We start from the raw sequence: 14,498 nt of genomic DNA, 5'->3' as shown, positions 1-14,498 counted from the left end.
CACCTTTAATTCCATTATGGAAAAAGGCATGTTGTCAACAACAACAAATGTTCCTTCCCTTTTACATTGACTGCCTTAATATTTGGCTTCAAAGGTTGTGCTGTTCCTCATTCCCACCCACCCATCACCACATTGTGCATATCTTTTGCACTTAGAAGTTTCTCTATGTGTGTAGGCTCTCTGCATGATTTGTAACCTCTGTTATTTTTTCTAGGGTTGAGCTAAATGTATGACGTTGCAGCTTTCACTACACTTGTCCTCGACATAAAAGTAAGGCAACAGTGGTGAACAACGAGCTTAGGAGTTCCCATTGGGCCTGCAAGTCCATGTGGCCAAGCCACATCTATCTACCCTACCTCTGAAGTCATAAGTAACCATCTCTGCTTGCAAATTTATTCCAATTCATGTATGCAAAGGAAAAACTGTCACAAGATGTCAGATGATAGACAAGTAGGTGGCCCCACAATCTTTGTCAAACTTGGCTGGTGGTGTTGGAAAGGTAAGTACACTGGGTAGATCCAATTCCTCACCCTGTGACTCCTGTGACTCATGGAGAGAGCTAATGGCAACAGGATATAGGATAAGTTGTGCTATACATTCTAGAGCGTGAGAATGAGTTGACACAGGGGTGTTATGTTTGGTGAAAGTCTCAATTCTTTTTAGTAATAAGTAGTTCTGTCCCTAGTCCTTGTTCTTTAATTTCCAGTAATAGGATTACTGATCTAAATAAAAATGTTGTGATAAGAATAAACTATCAAATGGCTTCTTCAAGGAGGAATATTGTTGCCCATCCCAGAAGTTACACCATATGTCTGCAGTTTATAAGTTCCAGATTCTAAACCCACTGACAATTGTCTCATTTTTGCTTATGTAACTGACTATAAAAATTCCAGCACCTGATGAAAAAAGTACAAAGATATAACCAATATATTAGTACATATATTGTGTTGAAAAAAGTAGTGACATAACTGAAACAAGTAGTCCTTCTCTGCTGTTTACAGTTGAAGACCATGAGACTGATGATTGCAGTCTGTGATAGAGTAATTTCATATTTCATAAATCTTCTTTCAATTTTATTTATTTTTCTATTATTAATATACCAAGAAAAATCACATATCTATATTATATATATATTTTAAAAAATAACAATATACAAAATATTTTATTTTAATGATTGCTATCAACAGTAGATTTCATACTACTTCTCCAGTTATTGATATGTACAGAATTGCTGACCAATCTATAGTTTATAGTTTATCTTGTGCTTTTGAGGCTGTGGGATGTTTTGCATATTCTGCAAAACAAAACAAAATCCAATAATCTGGAAAAAACAACAACCCAAACCTGTTGCATATCTGAAGAGACAAGACACATTAGTAACTTGTAGCATGTGCTCTCCAGGGTCAAAATCAATACAAAAAAAGCTAGTCCAAATGTCTGTGATTCTTTCTGTAGCTGAAAGAGCATGAAGGATGTCTCATTTTTTCTGCTTCTAGAATGAACCTGTCTTCTTCTGATCCAGATCTAGTAACACCCACAACAGATACCTGCCCTTTGGTTTCTGTTTCCAGGATAACGCTCCCACCATCAATCACTTTAGGCTGGTTCAATAATATATGATTATCATCTGATGGAAGCAACATCTAACAATGATGACTTGCAACACAGGCAGAACACCTCACTTCAAAAGTTAGGAGCATTTACATTAACTGCGAGTCATTAGGTGTAAAAAAATATATCAAAATTTAAGGAGCAGGTGACATGTAGAAAACATGGGAAGTACTTTCTTTCACAGGGATATTAAACATTTAGGGATGCTAACTGATCGGACTTCCAAGAACCTATCATCACTCCCAGGATTGAAGAATGGATACATTTTCTCAGAGAATTCATAAGGGATTAACCGAATAGGGCACATCTTCTGGACATTATAAAAAGACAGCACTTTCCCATTCACGTCCAGAAAAACACCTACAACTTCACATTCTTCATTCTGGCCATCAGTTAGGCTATTTCCTCCAGTGCAATGAAACTTACCCTGGAACCATCGTATACCAATATATCCCTTCTCCAGTGGCTTTTCCAGCTTCTCCTCTTCTAGCCTTTTTCTTGCAGTTATAGTAATTACTCCCAGCTCCCACTCACATTTGTGTCCAACCTCCACCTCCCAGTACATCTCCCCCTCACTATACCCCTCATTTGCCACTGCAATCAGAGGTCCTTTGGGATCTTTCAGTTGTTCTAAGAGAGAATGGTTATATTTGACTTTATTCTTCTCTTTGATGATGAGTTTGGCATGTGTGCATTTTGGATCCAGAGTGACATCGACTAGAGAGCAGGAAGAAACAATAATGCCATTTACAAAAGAAGATTGTTACTATCCATATTAAACACAGGGATCTTTTTTTGTGTGAGGTTATTGCTTGTGACCCCTTGCAGTGGTATGGTGAACTATCTCTGACCCACCTCATAAACCACTGTCCAATTACATTCCACCACATCGCTGGGTATTACGACCATATAGAGTCTAATTTAATGCACTCTCCATCTTGTGTTTATGCAGTGATTTTTTCTGGGGGGTACGCAGGGGTACGCATACCCCTAAACATTTTGTGAATCTAAGTTTGGCCTCATTGAGGGGCAATATTTCAATATGAGTAGGAAAATGAGAGTACCCCTAAACATATTTTTAATAGAAAAAAAGCACTGTGTTTATGACTTCTAGACTGGAATGAAGATTGTGAGGGGGAAAATATTTCTAACATAAAAAATGCTTTTACTTTGAACTGTTCTGCGCTGAACATTTTTTTAATATATATATTTCAACCAAGGATTATGGTTGTTGACTTCAGTGTAATATAGACAGAAACATACTTTTAAAATGATAATGTTGAACCCAGCATCAGCTTTTGAAATCAATGCTCTAATCTAGCTATTAACTATAAGGGGAAAGGACATCTGGAGTGTCCCTAAATACAAGGACTTTCTAACTTGGCACATTGATTGCCCCCTCAACTGATGTAAATGGAATTCTTATGTAGTTCTAGTGTACACTTGAAAATGTTGGCAACGTTAAAATAAATTCAACAGTGTAAATAAGTTTTGATGGATGTAATAATGGAATACTGAATGTTTTAGTTTATGTAAAATATGCAGGGATTTATGATATGTGATATGAACCATGGAAAGAGAAGTAGGGAAGTCATTGATATTTTAAGGATGTTTAAATGAGTATTCTAAATTGTAAAACAGAAAATTTAATAAAAATTATATATATAAAGAAAGTGCTTTTTCTGGGGGGGACACAGGGGTATGCATACCCCTAAACATTTTGTGAATCTTTGTACTTTTGTACTTTTCACTGTATTTATTTTTCTCAATTTGAACTATAAAATTGTGATTTTCTTGTGTCAAAATGAGAGTACCCCTAAATTTTTTTAAAGAAAAACAGCACTGTATAAAGGGATTCTTATGTAGTTCTAGACTGGAGTGAAGACCAAAATAGTTATGACTTTCACTATACATCCATAATTAATATGCATATTTCTAAAGTGCGGATTGCAATTGTTGTGGGGAGTTTATAGTTATTAAAATCACAGCAGATGAATAAGGGAAGTTTAACCCTTTTTGATTTTGCTGTGCTCCAGATGAAGATTGCTCCTCCATTGATGCTGCTTGCATTGGGAAGAAGGGTCTCGTTGGTGCCAAGATTCACAGCAACGAATATGCAGATAGCAGCTTGGGGGGTATGATTTTTGTCAGGATTTTTTGTCAAGGGAAGAGAGTTAAACTCGCCACCCGCCTGCAATAATTTATTAGTCTTCTGATATACTGATAATTATCACTTCCCAACACCACTATTTGTATTTTTAAAAATGGGCACACTAAATGCAAGGAAGCCTTTAATACTATACTATCTCATTCGGCCTTGAGAATATAGACTGACAACTGCTAAAGGTGTTCCATATTCACAAATGATCATACCTGCATAGGACAATGCCCTCCTGAACTCTGCAATGTAAAACAATAGGTAATCATAAGATTTGCAATGGTGCAACAGTTTGCATTTAAAGAATGTAAGAATCAAAACATGTTTTGATCCAACTCACCTAGTTCATGCTCGGCTTTTGCTGTAAATGAAGATATTATTCAATCAGCAACTGTTTCAGAAATGTCTTCTGACAAAACATAGATAATGTGAGTGTTTCAACCAATCAGATGGAATGGCTTTAAAACTAAGCATGGAGAAATAAAGAAGTGCAAGGTTTTTGCTCAATTCTTCTTCAGTTGAAGCTGAATGTAGCCTGAGTTTAGGTCTTAAGTGTAGTTTATAAGTTAAAGTATAGCTGTAGACCTCAGATCAATGCATAACTTCAATAAATAAAAAGACCTAAAGTGCAAATTAAAGGGGGGCACACTTTGAGGGTGGCTCTTGCAACCTGACTCTGGAATGCCTTATAACCTCTTAGTCAAGCAGCAAGCTATATCCTTCCTGGATAGATTCACTTGGCAGAGAAAATAATGTTTCTTCCAGGGCCTATCTGAGGGCAAAAAGTACCTTAACAAGATACCCACTTTTCTTGTCAGTGACACTACTAGTTGTTTGCCCTGGCAGGTGCATTCTATGGCTTGTGAGTGCAGTAGGGGGGGGGAATAGGAAACAAAGACAATTTAAACCTCGTGTTTGAAAACAGCCTCTGGGTGAACAAAAAACATATGTGAGTGTTGCACCGTCCATCCACTCAGTCACATGTTACTGAATATTACTGAAAATCATCCTTACCGAATTTTTCTTGCACTTTCTTGAATTCTGCAAATGAACAAAATAAAAAGGATCAATATTTTATGAATACAAGCAAGGTAGGGCTTTTCAATTTGCCTTTTAGAATGTTTAAGATTAGCTTAGTTTTATTTAGTTTAGTTTTTCTATACAGTACCCAGAAACAATCAGAACTATCTATCTATCCATCCATCCATCCTAAAATTTAAGGCAGGTATCATTATCTAATTATATATACTGTTTTTAGATCAGATTTGATTTATGGATATCAAAACATTTTGCACTATATTCTGAGGACTAGGACCTTAGAGATTTTAAAAATATTAAGCTGTTTAAAAATTATTATAAATACACCAGCTTCTAAAGTAGTACAGTCATACCTCGGGTTAAAGTAGCTTCAGGTTGAGCATTTTCAGGTTGTGTTCTGTGGCGACCCGGAAGTAACAGAACGGATTACTTCTGGGTTTTGCCACTTGCGCATGCGCAGATGCTCAAAATGACATCATGCACAGAAGCGGTGAATCGCGACCTGCGCACGCGCAGACGTGGGTTGCGTTCTGCTCAGGATGCAAACAGAGCTCTGGAACGGATCCCGTTCGCATCCAGAGATACCACTGTATTTCCTTGGCTAGAAGGTGCAGCAATGAATTTCCTCTTCATATTTAGTATCTACTAGACCATTCAATACAATCTCTATTTTATGATTAAATGTCAGTGGGCTTCATCTGCCTAGCTGCCAGGTTCAAGTTATGACAGCTGCAGCTGGAGAGAGAATCAGGCTGTAAAAGGAAGAGTGGCTGCAGCAACCCTGTCAGATGGGTGGGGTACAGATAAATTATTATTATTACAGGTATTATTATTAAGAATTTGACTAGTTGACATCCCTGCTAGTGCTATGAAATTACCTTTTCCTGTTTCTTCTTTTACTTTCTCTGAATAATAAAAGAGTGATAGTTAGTCACATGATGAGCAAAGTATTATTAAATTGTTAAAAATGTGTAACAAGTGAAATGTACAAGTTGATGTTTCTGTTTTATCTGTAAGCTGCCACAAGTCCCTGTTAGGGAAAGAGGCAGGATATAAACAAATATAATAATGATGATGGTGATGATAATGTATTGACAGTGAAATTTTAAGTGTGGCACATGGATCTCCATAGCAGTTGTGCAGACTTCATTTCTAACTGTGTCTGGGAACATAAACACAGAATGATATCTGTGTGAAATCTACAATGAATGACCCCAATGTATTGTACCATTATGACAGGCAGAAAGTGAATGGGACTCTTACCTAGTTCCCATTGAAGCTTTGCTTTTTCTTAAAGAGAGAGAGAGAAGAGAAATATTATTATTGGATCATGCCATATATCGAAGGAGAAGGGGATTCTGTTGGGCAGCAGTGGTAACATCCAACTACAAAAGCTGGCCTTTGGGAAGTGGGGAATTAAAGATCTGACCCACTGGCAGTATCTCATCTTCCAGTTCTGGTTTGGGTTTTATATTCCAGAAAACCACCAACTGATACTAGATAGATATCCAAGACACATACACAGGAAGTGTGTGCGCTTCATTATGAACGGGAGGTAAACATTTCTCTTTCAGTTCATAGATATTATCTACTGGCCTGTACTCAAATATTCTTCCCCTGCACAATATGCTAAAGCTCACAGTTGGAAACTAGCCAAGAGGACTATGCCATAAACAGTGGTGGCCCCAGATGCAGAGGGCAAGTCAAGCGGAGGGTGTAGTTCTAGCCCTGCACTCTTGTCCCAGACCATTTGCTCAGAGGCGACAGGCAAGTGAGGAAGAGCAGGAGCAATGCCATTGGATTCCAGTGCCAGGGGATGCCCAATGGTGCTAGGCATGGAAGTAAATATATTCAGGGTAATTCATGTGCAATTTTAATAAGGATGAGTAGAAAATCCATGCTTACCTTCCTCTAATGCTAACTTTTCATTTTCTGCACATGGGGAGGGATATATTAGTATTATTAACATTTGTTCAGTGCACTTTACAAAATGTTTGACTTACAAAATCTTAAAATGATGATCAACTTATGAAACATTTAAAATCCATATCACATAATATCTAATTTTTGGGTGGGTGTGCAACAAAAGCACTAATATCCATGTTCTGTTATGTAATGTATGGAAACCCAGCCAGCTTTTTTTTGGGGGGGGGGGTTAATAAATAATAAAATTATTATTACTTCGAACCTTATAACAAACAATGTATAAACTTTCAGCCCTGGTAAGAACCTCAGCATAGTTAGGACTTGAATGGCTTCACTCTGCCCCACCCAGCAGACTTTGCTCAGCCCCTTATTCTCCCAGTTAACGCAATCCCATAAATCATTCCATAAAGTGATACAGTGATTACCTGAAAAAGCAATCTTCCAACGATCGCCTGAAATAAAATAAAGAACAAGATTTTTAATATATTTTCTATTTTTATACGCATGTTCTTTGTTTATAGGGGGAATCCACTCTCAGCATTATGTAACAATCAGTGTTCTGAGAAGGTGCATGCTTAACAGGAGACCATAGACAACACTGGCTGTATGATGTGATGGTCTAAACCACTGAGCGTCTTGGGCTTGCTGATCAGAAGGTTGGCTATTCGAATCCCCACAACAGGGTGAGCTGCCGTTGCTCTGTCCCAGCTCCTGCCAACCTAGCAGTTCAAAAGCATGCCAATGCAAGTAGATAAATAGGTACCACTGTAGCGGGAAGGTAAACGGCGTTTCTGTGTGCTCTGGTTTCCGTCTCGGTGTTCCATTGCACCAGAAGCGGTTTAGTCATCCTGGCCACATGACCCGGAAATCTGTCTGTGGACAAAGGCCGGCTCCCTCAGCCTGAAAAGCGAGATAAGAGCCGCAACCCCATAGTTGCCTTTGACTGGACTTAACTGTCCAGGGGTCCTTTACCTTTTTTAAAAAAAACAACAACAACACCTTACATGCCATTCTTGAGGTTTTAGGTGCACACTTCTATGACAGAGCCAGTATGGAATGGTCTGGGCCAAGAGGATTTGCCTGAGGCAAAATGTACCATACCACATCTCAGTGTTGTGGCCGCTCACTGCCACTACCTGCAAGTACACCAGCATTACGGTGGCCTGCTTGAGTTTAGGTCTGAAGTGCTGTGATGAAGTGGGTTATGGGGAGAGGGGGCTGGAGGGCTGCCCTCTCCAAAGTCTCCAGGCTGGTGCTGCACAGCTGCAAAGCCCAAACGCTTCCTTCCTGTTTGCCTTTTCACTCAAAGTCTTTGCTCGCTTTTCCTCCAGCACCACCACCAGGCTGCTAGCAATGTGGCGGCAGCAGTGGGCGATACCTTCATTGGAGGCCAGCTCCACCACTGCTGTGGCACCTGCTGCTTGAGGTGGCCATCTTACATTGCCTCATGGGCACAGCGGCCCTAGGAATGGTGGTGTCAGATTAGGCCCCCAGAGACAAGAGTTCAAATCCTGACTCTGCCATGAAGCTCACCTTGAACCAGTCACTGTTCTGCTTAATTTATGTATGCGATGGCACATCCATAATCATTGACACATGCCCTTCTGGCCTGCACTCTTTTATAAAGACTTCAGGAATGAGGTTATTACCCGTCTTTTATTGTCCATTCCGGGTCGCCCAGCCACTGCCACAGTGTCCTTTCTCTTGGCACCTGATCAAGATGAGCAGGTGACAGCAAAGGTTGTAAGGTTTTTAGCTGGGGCAATTAGAATAAAATCCACTATTTGACTATTGATTCAAAACCCTAAAATGTGTTTTATATAATTGACTTTTTTATTTTTATTCTTTGTTGTTTTATTGTTATGGCCAATGGTTGACACAAATAAAGATTCATTCATGTATGCCACTATAAGCTTCTTGGAATAGAGATGGGATACAATTGTAATAATAACTACTACAACAATAATAGTAAAATTTCCGTTGTAGACCTGACATGTGTACACCAGCCCCTATAGAAAGTATGTAAGTGGGTGTAAACCTAGTTATAGATTAACTTCATATTCTGAATTTTCTTGTTCTGCTTGTGGTTATTTATATACCCTAATGCACATCCAATCCATCTCTCTCTCTCTCCAAATCCAGAAACATGATGATAAAGATATCCCACACCCATTTAATGTGTCTCTCTCTGTGTGGCTTCGTGTTCATGTTCTGGAACAATGGGAAAACTTACGATTTAGTTTCAAATAGGTGAAAATTATGACATTGATGATAAGTACTGCAATGACGAAGAAGCCAACCATACAGAGGGAGGTGGAAGGGAAAAAGATATCTGTGAATAGAACAAAGTCAACAGTTAGAAGATCTTCTCTGCTTTTTCTTTTTTTCTTTTTAATTCGTCCATAGGAAACAATAAGCACAGTTTAAACCAAGTTTCAAAATAATAATGATAAATAAATATGAATATCTACAGATAGCAGAAAAGACACCTGGCAAATTCTGCATCCATTGACAGAATTCTTTAGTTCAGACCAATGTGGAGCCATAATGCAACTTGAACAACAATTCATGTTTCTTGTTATATCTCAAATCTTCACAGGATTAATTTTCCTAGTCCTATGGACCATGTAGGAAAGCAACATTAAAGTAAATCCTACTCAGAAGACTGGATTTATTGTTTCTTTGCTCCTAATCCTCAATATGCATAGGCAAATTATTTCACTTAATAATGTTCCCCCAAAAGTTTATACTATTGTTAGGGAGCATTGTGAATATTCATTGTTAACATTGTGTTCATTCTACACATTCATCACCAGTTTCTATACAGCACCGTTTCTCATTCACCTGCAATTACAAGGGATGTTGATCCTATTGGTGTATTTGAAGATTTACTGGTGATTCTGCAGGAGACAGCACTCCCAGAACCCCATTCTAGAAGAACAGAATTTTCAATGCTGCTTTTGCCCAGAGTGGTTGGAGTAGCAGAAAGTTCCTGTCCTTTGCCATCCATCCATGACAGCTGCAGAAGCTCAGGAGATCTCACATTCTCAGATTTGCAGACAAGTCTGATCCCACTACCCTCATATTGGTCAAGAACAATCAAAGGGCTCGTACTGTTACCTAAAGAGATAGGAAGATAGTTCAGTGTGAAGCATAAACACCAATAAATATTTGGGCAAAATTTGTATTTATTTCTGTAATCTGGGTTACATAAAGCAATGATATTCAACTAGCGGTCTTGAAACTTGCATGCCAACCCAATCCTACCACCACTTAGCTTTTATAAAATAAATTGGAGAAGCAAACATATTGTAGAAAATCACAAGTGAGTCCTATGTTTTAGGTTAGAATTAATATTGGTCACTGGGTGTGAAAAGATCAAAAAGGTCTAATATGAAATACATGATGTTATCCACTATGTGAGCTGCATAGCAGGAAAAAAACATTGGGCTCTGAGGTAACGCTTGTCAATTTCAAACCCACTCTATTTCAAAGAATGTAGAAAACATTCTCTAGTCATTCCCACTTAAAAGAAGAATTGTTTTGAGTGTGCTCAGAAATGATCACGTTTTCTGGTAACTGTGGCTTTCCTCGCCCTTAAAAGATAGGCTTGCTTGGGGACAGAATTATAAGCTCAGTCTGAAGGATATTGAAACAGCAGTTACTGTAAAGGGCAATCACTTCTATGCATGCTCAAAACTGCATAGACAGGAAAAGATGAACAAGACTGAACGCAAAACAGGTTTACGGATCATCAGCGGTTTGCACTAGATGATCATCAAGGTACTTTACAGTTCTATAATTCTAACCCATTAATTGACTATTCAATGGATTAACCGTATGACCAGAAACTCAAATTAGTTGTTTTCTTGAGACACCGAGCTTTGTATCACTTTTAGGTTCATTGTTAAATTGAAGGGTCATCTTTAATATATTCTTTACCAATAAAAATAAAAGTCCCTCCAATTAAATCTTTAGTTGGTGACTGCCAATTAAATTGATTAAAGCTGACATTTCTAGTAAAAACAGAGCAGGGAACTGGCCAAGGCAATTACTTTTTTTAAAAAAAACAAACACCGCTCAGAATACTTACCAGTTGCTGAATAACTCATAATCAGGAATGGCAGCAAGTGAATGGCACTGTTCCTGGAGTTGGTGAGAACAGCTATGAAAGCAAAGAAGCATTTGAACATCACTTTGGATACTCAAAAAATGTATAGGCAAAACCCACATGGAAAGGGAATGAGCGTGGAATTCAAGAGGAGTTCTATTCTGTCACCAAGTTATTAAGGCTGTAATCCTGTACATTTCCATTCAGAAGAAAGCCATATTGAATTGAATGAGACTTATTCCCAAGTGAGTTAAACTTTAGTCTCCTTTTGATTATAGTTCTCCAATTTTCCTTCATCCCTTATCCCCACAATATTTGAGGTTTTCTGTGGGTAATTTTGCTGTGGGTTTTTTTGTAGAAAGATAAAAAAATCTTACCGCCTAAAAGTAGAATAATATTCATGATTCGGCTTCCAGTGCATGAAAAGCGATATGCTGTTGTTCTTGCTGTAGATTTTTCCAGTTAATGATTAATCATACACTGAAAGGGAAGCAGCGAAAGGGAAGGGGAATTGCATGAGTTGTGCACTGATTGATATGTAGGTGAACAACTCCCTCACTCAGCATTCAGCAATGAGACTGGGACGATCAGACCGCTTAAACAAAAAGCTAGGCTGCAATACTGTTGTGACTCCAGAATGATTTTAAGACAGGGTTAGCTAAGCTGCGGGTGTCCAGTTTTTGCTGACTACAATTACAATCAGTGCTGACTATGGCCATGCCTGCAAGGTCTGGTTGCAGTTGGTATCTGATAATGTCTAGATGGCCAAAGGTTCCTCGTTTCTGATTTCAGATCTGAAACAGGAGAGGAGATTCTAAGTAGACCTGACTTGGGACTCAGCTACATTAGTCAAAATACAGCGTTCTAAATGTGTTATAACACTGTGACACCGGATGGTGCTGTAGAGTTCGATCCTTCGGCAATGTGATTTTGCACTGTGAGCTTTACAACGCATTTTCCTGAAATGTTTTTTGATGTGTCTAGATCCAGCCTTGATCTTCTTAAAGTCTAAGAATTCATACAAACTCTTCATAAGGAGTTCTTACATTTAGGTGTAGGTGGTCCTTGGATGGAGAGTAAGGACAGGCTGTGCCCAAACCACCTTCAAAAGGAAGTTGGCTACCAAAGAAAGCCCACCCCCACCAGCCAATCTTTCAGATTCAAGATATTAAGCAGCTTGCCCAGGGAAGGGGAATCTGTGGCCTTCCAGATATTGATGGCTTCCATCAGCTTGAGCCAGCACGGCGAATGGTTGGGGAAGATGGGAGTTGTAGTACAACAACATCTTCCCCATCCCTGTTGGGCCACATCTTCCCCATCCCTGTTCAAGCCCATTTGCAGTTTAAGGAAAACCTAGGAGGCAAAATTCTCTCCAATTGATCACAAAAAAGGAAACTTCCTCCCACCTCCAGTTTTGTGGAATAGAGTGCAAAGGCAGGGGGAACATGACATATACTATGTCAGGAGCATCTCCACCCCCATCGTTCTACCCGGACACTGAGGTCCAGCACCAAGGGCCTTCTGGCGGTTCCCTCACTGAGAGAAGCCAAGTTACAGGGAACCAGGCAGAGGGCCTTCTCGGTAGTGGCGCCTTCCCTGTGGAACACCCTCCCACCAGATGTCAAAGAGAACAACAACTACTAGGCTTTTAGAAGACATCTGAAGGCAGCCCTGTTTCGGGAAGCTTTTAATGTCTGATGTATTATAGTATTTTAATATTCTTTTGGAAGCCCAGCCAGATGGGCGGGGTATAAATAATAAATTATTATTATTATTATTATTATTATTATTATTATTATTATAATATACTAGACCTCACTTAAAACACATTAAAACTATTTGCATTTGCATTCTAGCTGTTTTGTTACCTTAGGCTCCCACACCATGATATTTCTGTCTCGATGTTTGATGCAGCAGTGGGATAAGTCCAAGGAAATGGTTAAGTCCAATTAGCTGTTCTGCCAGGGAAGCCCTCAATAATGTTTTTTAGTTAATAAAGGCCTTCTAGATGCCCAAATAGGTATCCACATGAAAATGAGGTTGAATTGCCCATTAAGAGTGCTTGGCGTTCATGGTTTCATTGCTTATACATCTGGCACCTGAGGCAGATAATCTGCCTCCCCGGCAGTAAAAATACAATAAAAGTGAATTAACAATTTGTTCCCACCATATCTCACTCTATGTGCGTCCTCTCTCTCTCTCTCTCTCTCTCTCTCTCTCTCTCTCTACACACACACACACACACACACACACAAACCACTAATAAGTCAATTGCACAGCAGTTTCCTCAGTTTGAGGTCAAAGTGCTAAAACAGAAATTTAGATAGCATCAATGAAAAAGGACACGTGGTCTTACTCTGTCCCTTCATGCCCACAAACTCTTGGCTTAGATAGAAAACGGTTGCTCACATATCAAGAGAGGAATTTATTCAGCCTGTCTCCACAAGAGCCGATTTCCTGGAATTGTGTGCCTTATAAGAAAAGAGGCTTTCACTTTTAATCCACCAGGACAGAAACAAACCTGATTTCCCACAACCACTCCTTTTCCAAGAAAGGGTGGCTTTGACACTGCTGGCACTTTCAATTTGTTTTGTGGTTTTCAGTTCCTGACCTTTGCTCTCTGAAACACAAACACACACCTGAAAGGAAAAGGGGAGTAACAGAGGTGCATTTTTTCTGAGCTCAGAATGGTTTTGTTATCCAAAAACAATCAACAAAGGACTACATCTTGCAGATTCAACAGTCAGTTCCAAGCCAGGAAATGCAACTGGCACCTTTTGGAACATTGAAGAGCAAAGAGAGAAACTTGTGCCACAAACAACAAAAAGTTAAAGTGTGGATAATGTTAGCCCTGATGAATATTGTAATGCTTACAAATAACTTGGGTTACACAAAGTTTCAAGGTGCCAACACCTTCACATGTCACTCTCAGGACCTATCAGGATTTCAGAATCTTCACACAAAAATATGGTTTTATCAAGAAATTTTGGCAGCAGAGGGAGAGAGGAGGGTTCACCCTTCCTGATTTTGAATTATATCATGCGGCTGCTGGGTTAGTTTGGATTCAGGACTGGATTACTCTAAAAAATACAGATGTGCTGTATTTATAATGAAGGGTTTCAATAACCGGTTTGGCTGGCATGCGTATTTGGTGTATGAGAAGGTGAAGGCTCACAAGGGGTTTTTGAACCATATAGTAAGAAAATCACTTTATAAAATATGGTTCAAATATAAATATCTATTAGAACCCAAAATCCCCTTGTGGACCTCACCAACAGAAGCCCTGACTGTAAAAAAGAAAAACATGAAAGCAGAATGGGCCACATATAGAATGCTGTTAGAAGAAAACAATAATAAACTCATTATTTAAAAAGAAATAAGGATATATCTGATGGACTGGTTACAATATTTTCAAATAAATGAGAGATTAAGTATGGATAGAAAGAAAGTATTCAAGAATGCAACATCTAAATTTGAAAAAGAATTAATATAATCAAAAGGGAAATATATCTCAAGGATGTACAATATTCTTCTCCAGTGGGGGGTAAAAGAGGAAGAAGTGAAAGGGGTAATAGTAAGGTGGGCCCAGGACCTTGGCTACAATATTTACATGGACCAGTTGGAGAAACTATGGAAGAAAGATATTAAGTTTAC

General features: G+C 38.9%; 1 protein-coding gene across 3 annotated transcripts; it reads right to left on the bottom strand.

Annotated features, from left to right (window-relative positions):
- Positions 1–534: 534 nt before the first annotated feature.
- LOC308461132 (butyrophilin subfamily 2 member A1-like) lies at positions 535–14,036 on the bottom strand. 3 transcript variants are annotated; one of them, XM_080977777.1, is made up of 13 exons: positions 13,366–14,036; positions 11,222–11,324; positions 10,827–10,898; positions 9,578–9,853; positions 8,967–9,065; positions 7,159–7,185; positions 6,713–6,739; positions 6,071–6,097; positions 5,686–5,712; positions 4,784–4,810; positions 4,110–4,130; positions 3,985–4,011; positions 535–2,328 (listed from the first exon to the last, which is right to left on the bottom strand). In XM_080977777.1, the coding sequence occupies exons 2-13, from the start codon at positions 11,244–11,246 to the stop codon at positions 1,790–1,792; spliced, it is 1,194 nt and encodes a 397-aa protein (XP_080833903.1). In that variant the 5' UTR covers positions 11,247–11,324; positions 13,366–14,036; the 3' UTR covers positions 535–1,789. The 3 variants fall into 3 exon arrangements, with proteins under 3 accessions (XP_080833903.1, XP_080833904.1, XP_080833905.1); XM_080977778.1 differs by lacking the exon at positions 13,366–14,036 and adding an exon at positions 13,254–13,360; XM_080977779.1 differs by lacking the exon at positions 13,366–14,036 and adding an exon at positions 12,713–13,048.
- Positions 14,037–14,498: the final 462 nt, after the last annotated feature.

The sequence above is a fragment of the Podarcis pityusensis genome (assembly GCF_964106645.2).
Source record: "Podarcis pityusensis genome assembly, chromosome: 13".
Classification (NCBI taxonomy): Eukaryota; Metazoa; Chordata; class Lepidosauria; order Squamata; family Lacertidae; genus Podarcis; species Podarcis pityusensis.
Note: the sequence above shows the minus strand (reverse complement) of the source record. Positions and strands in the feature narration are given on the sequence as shown.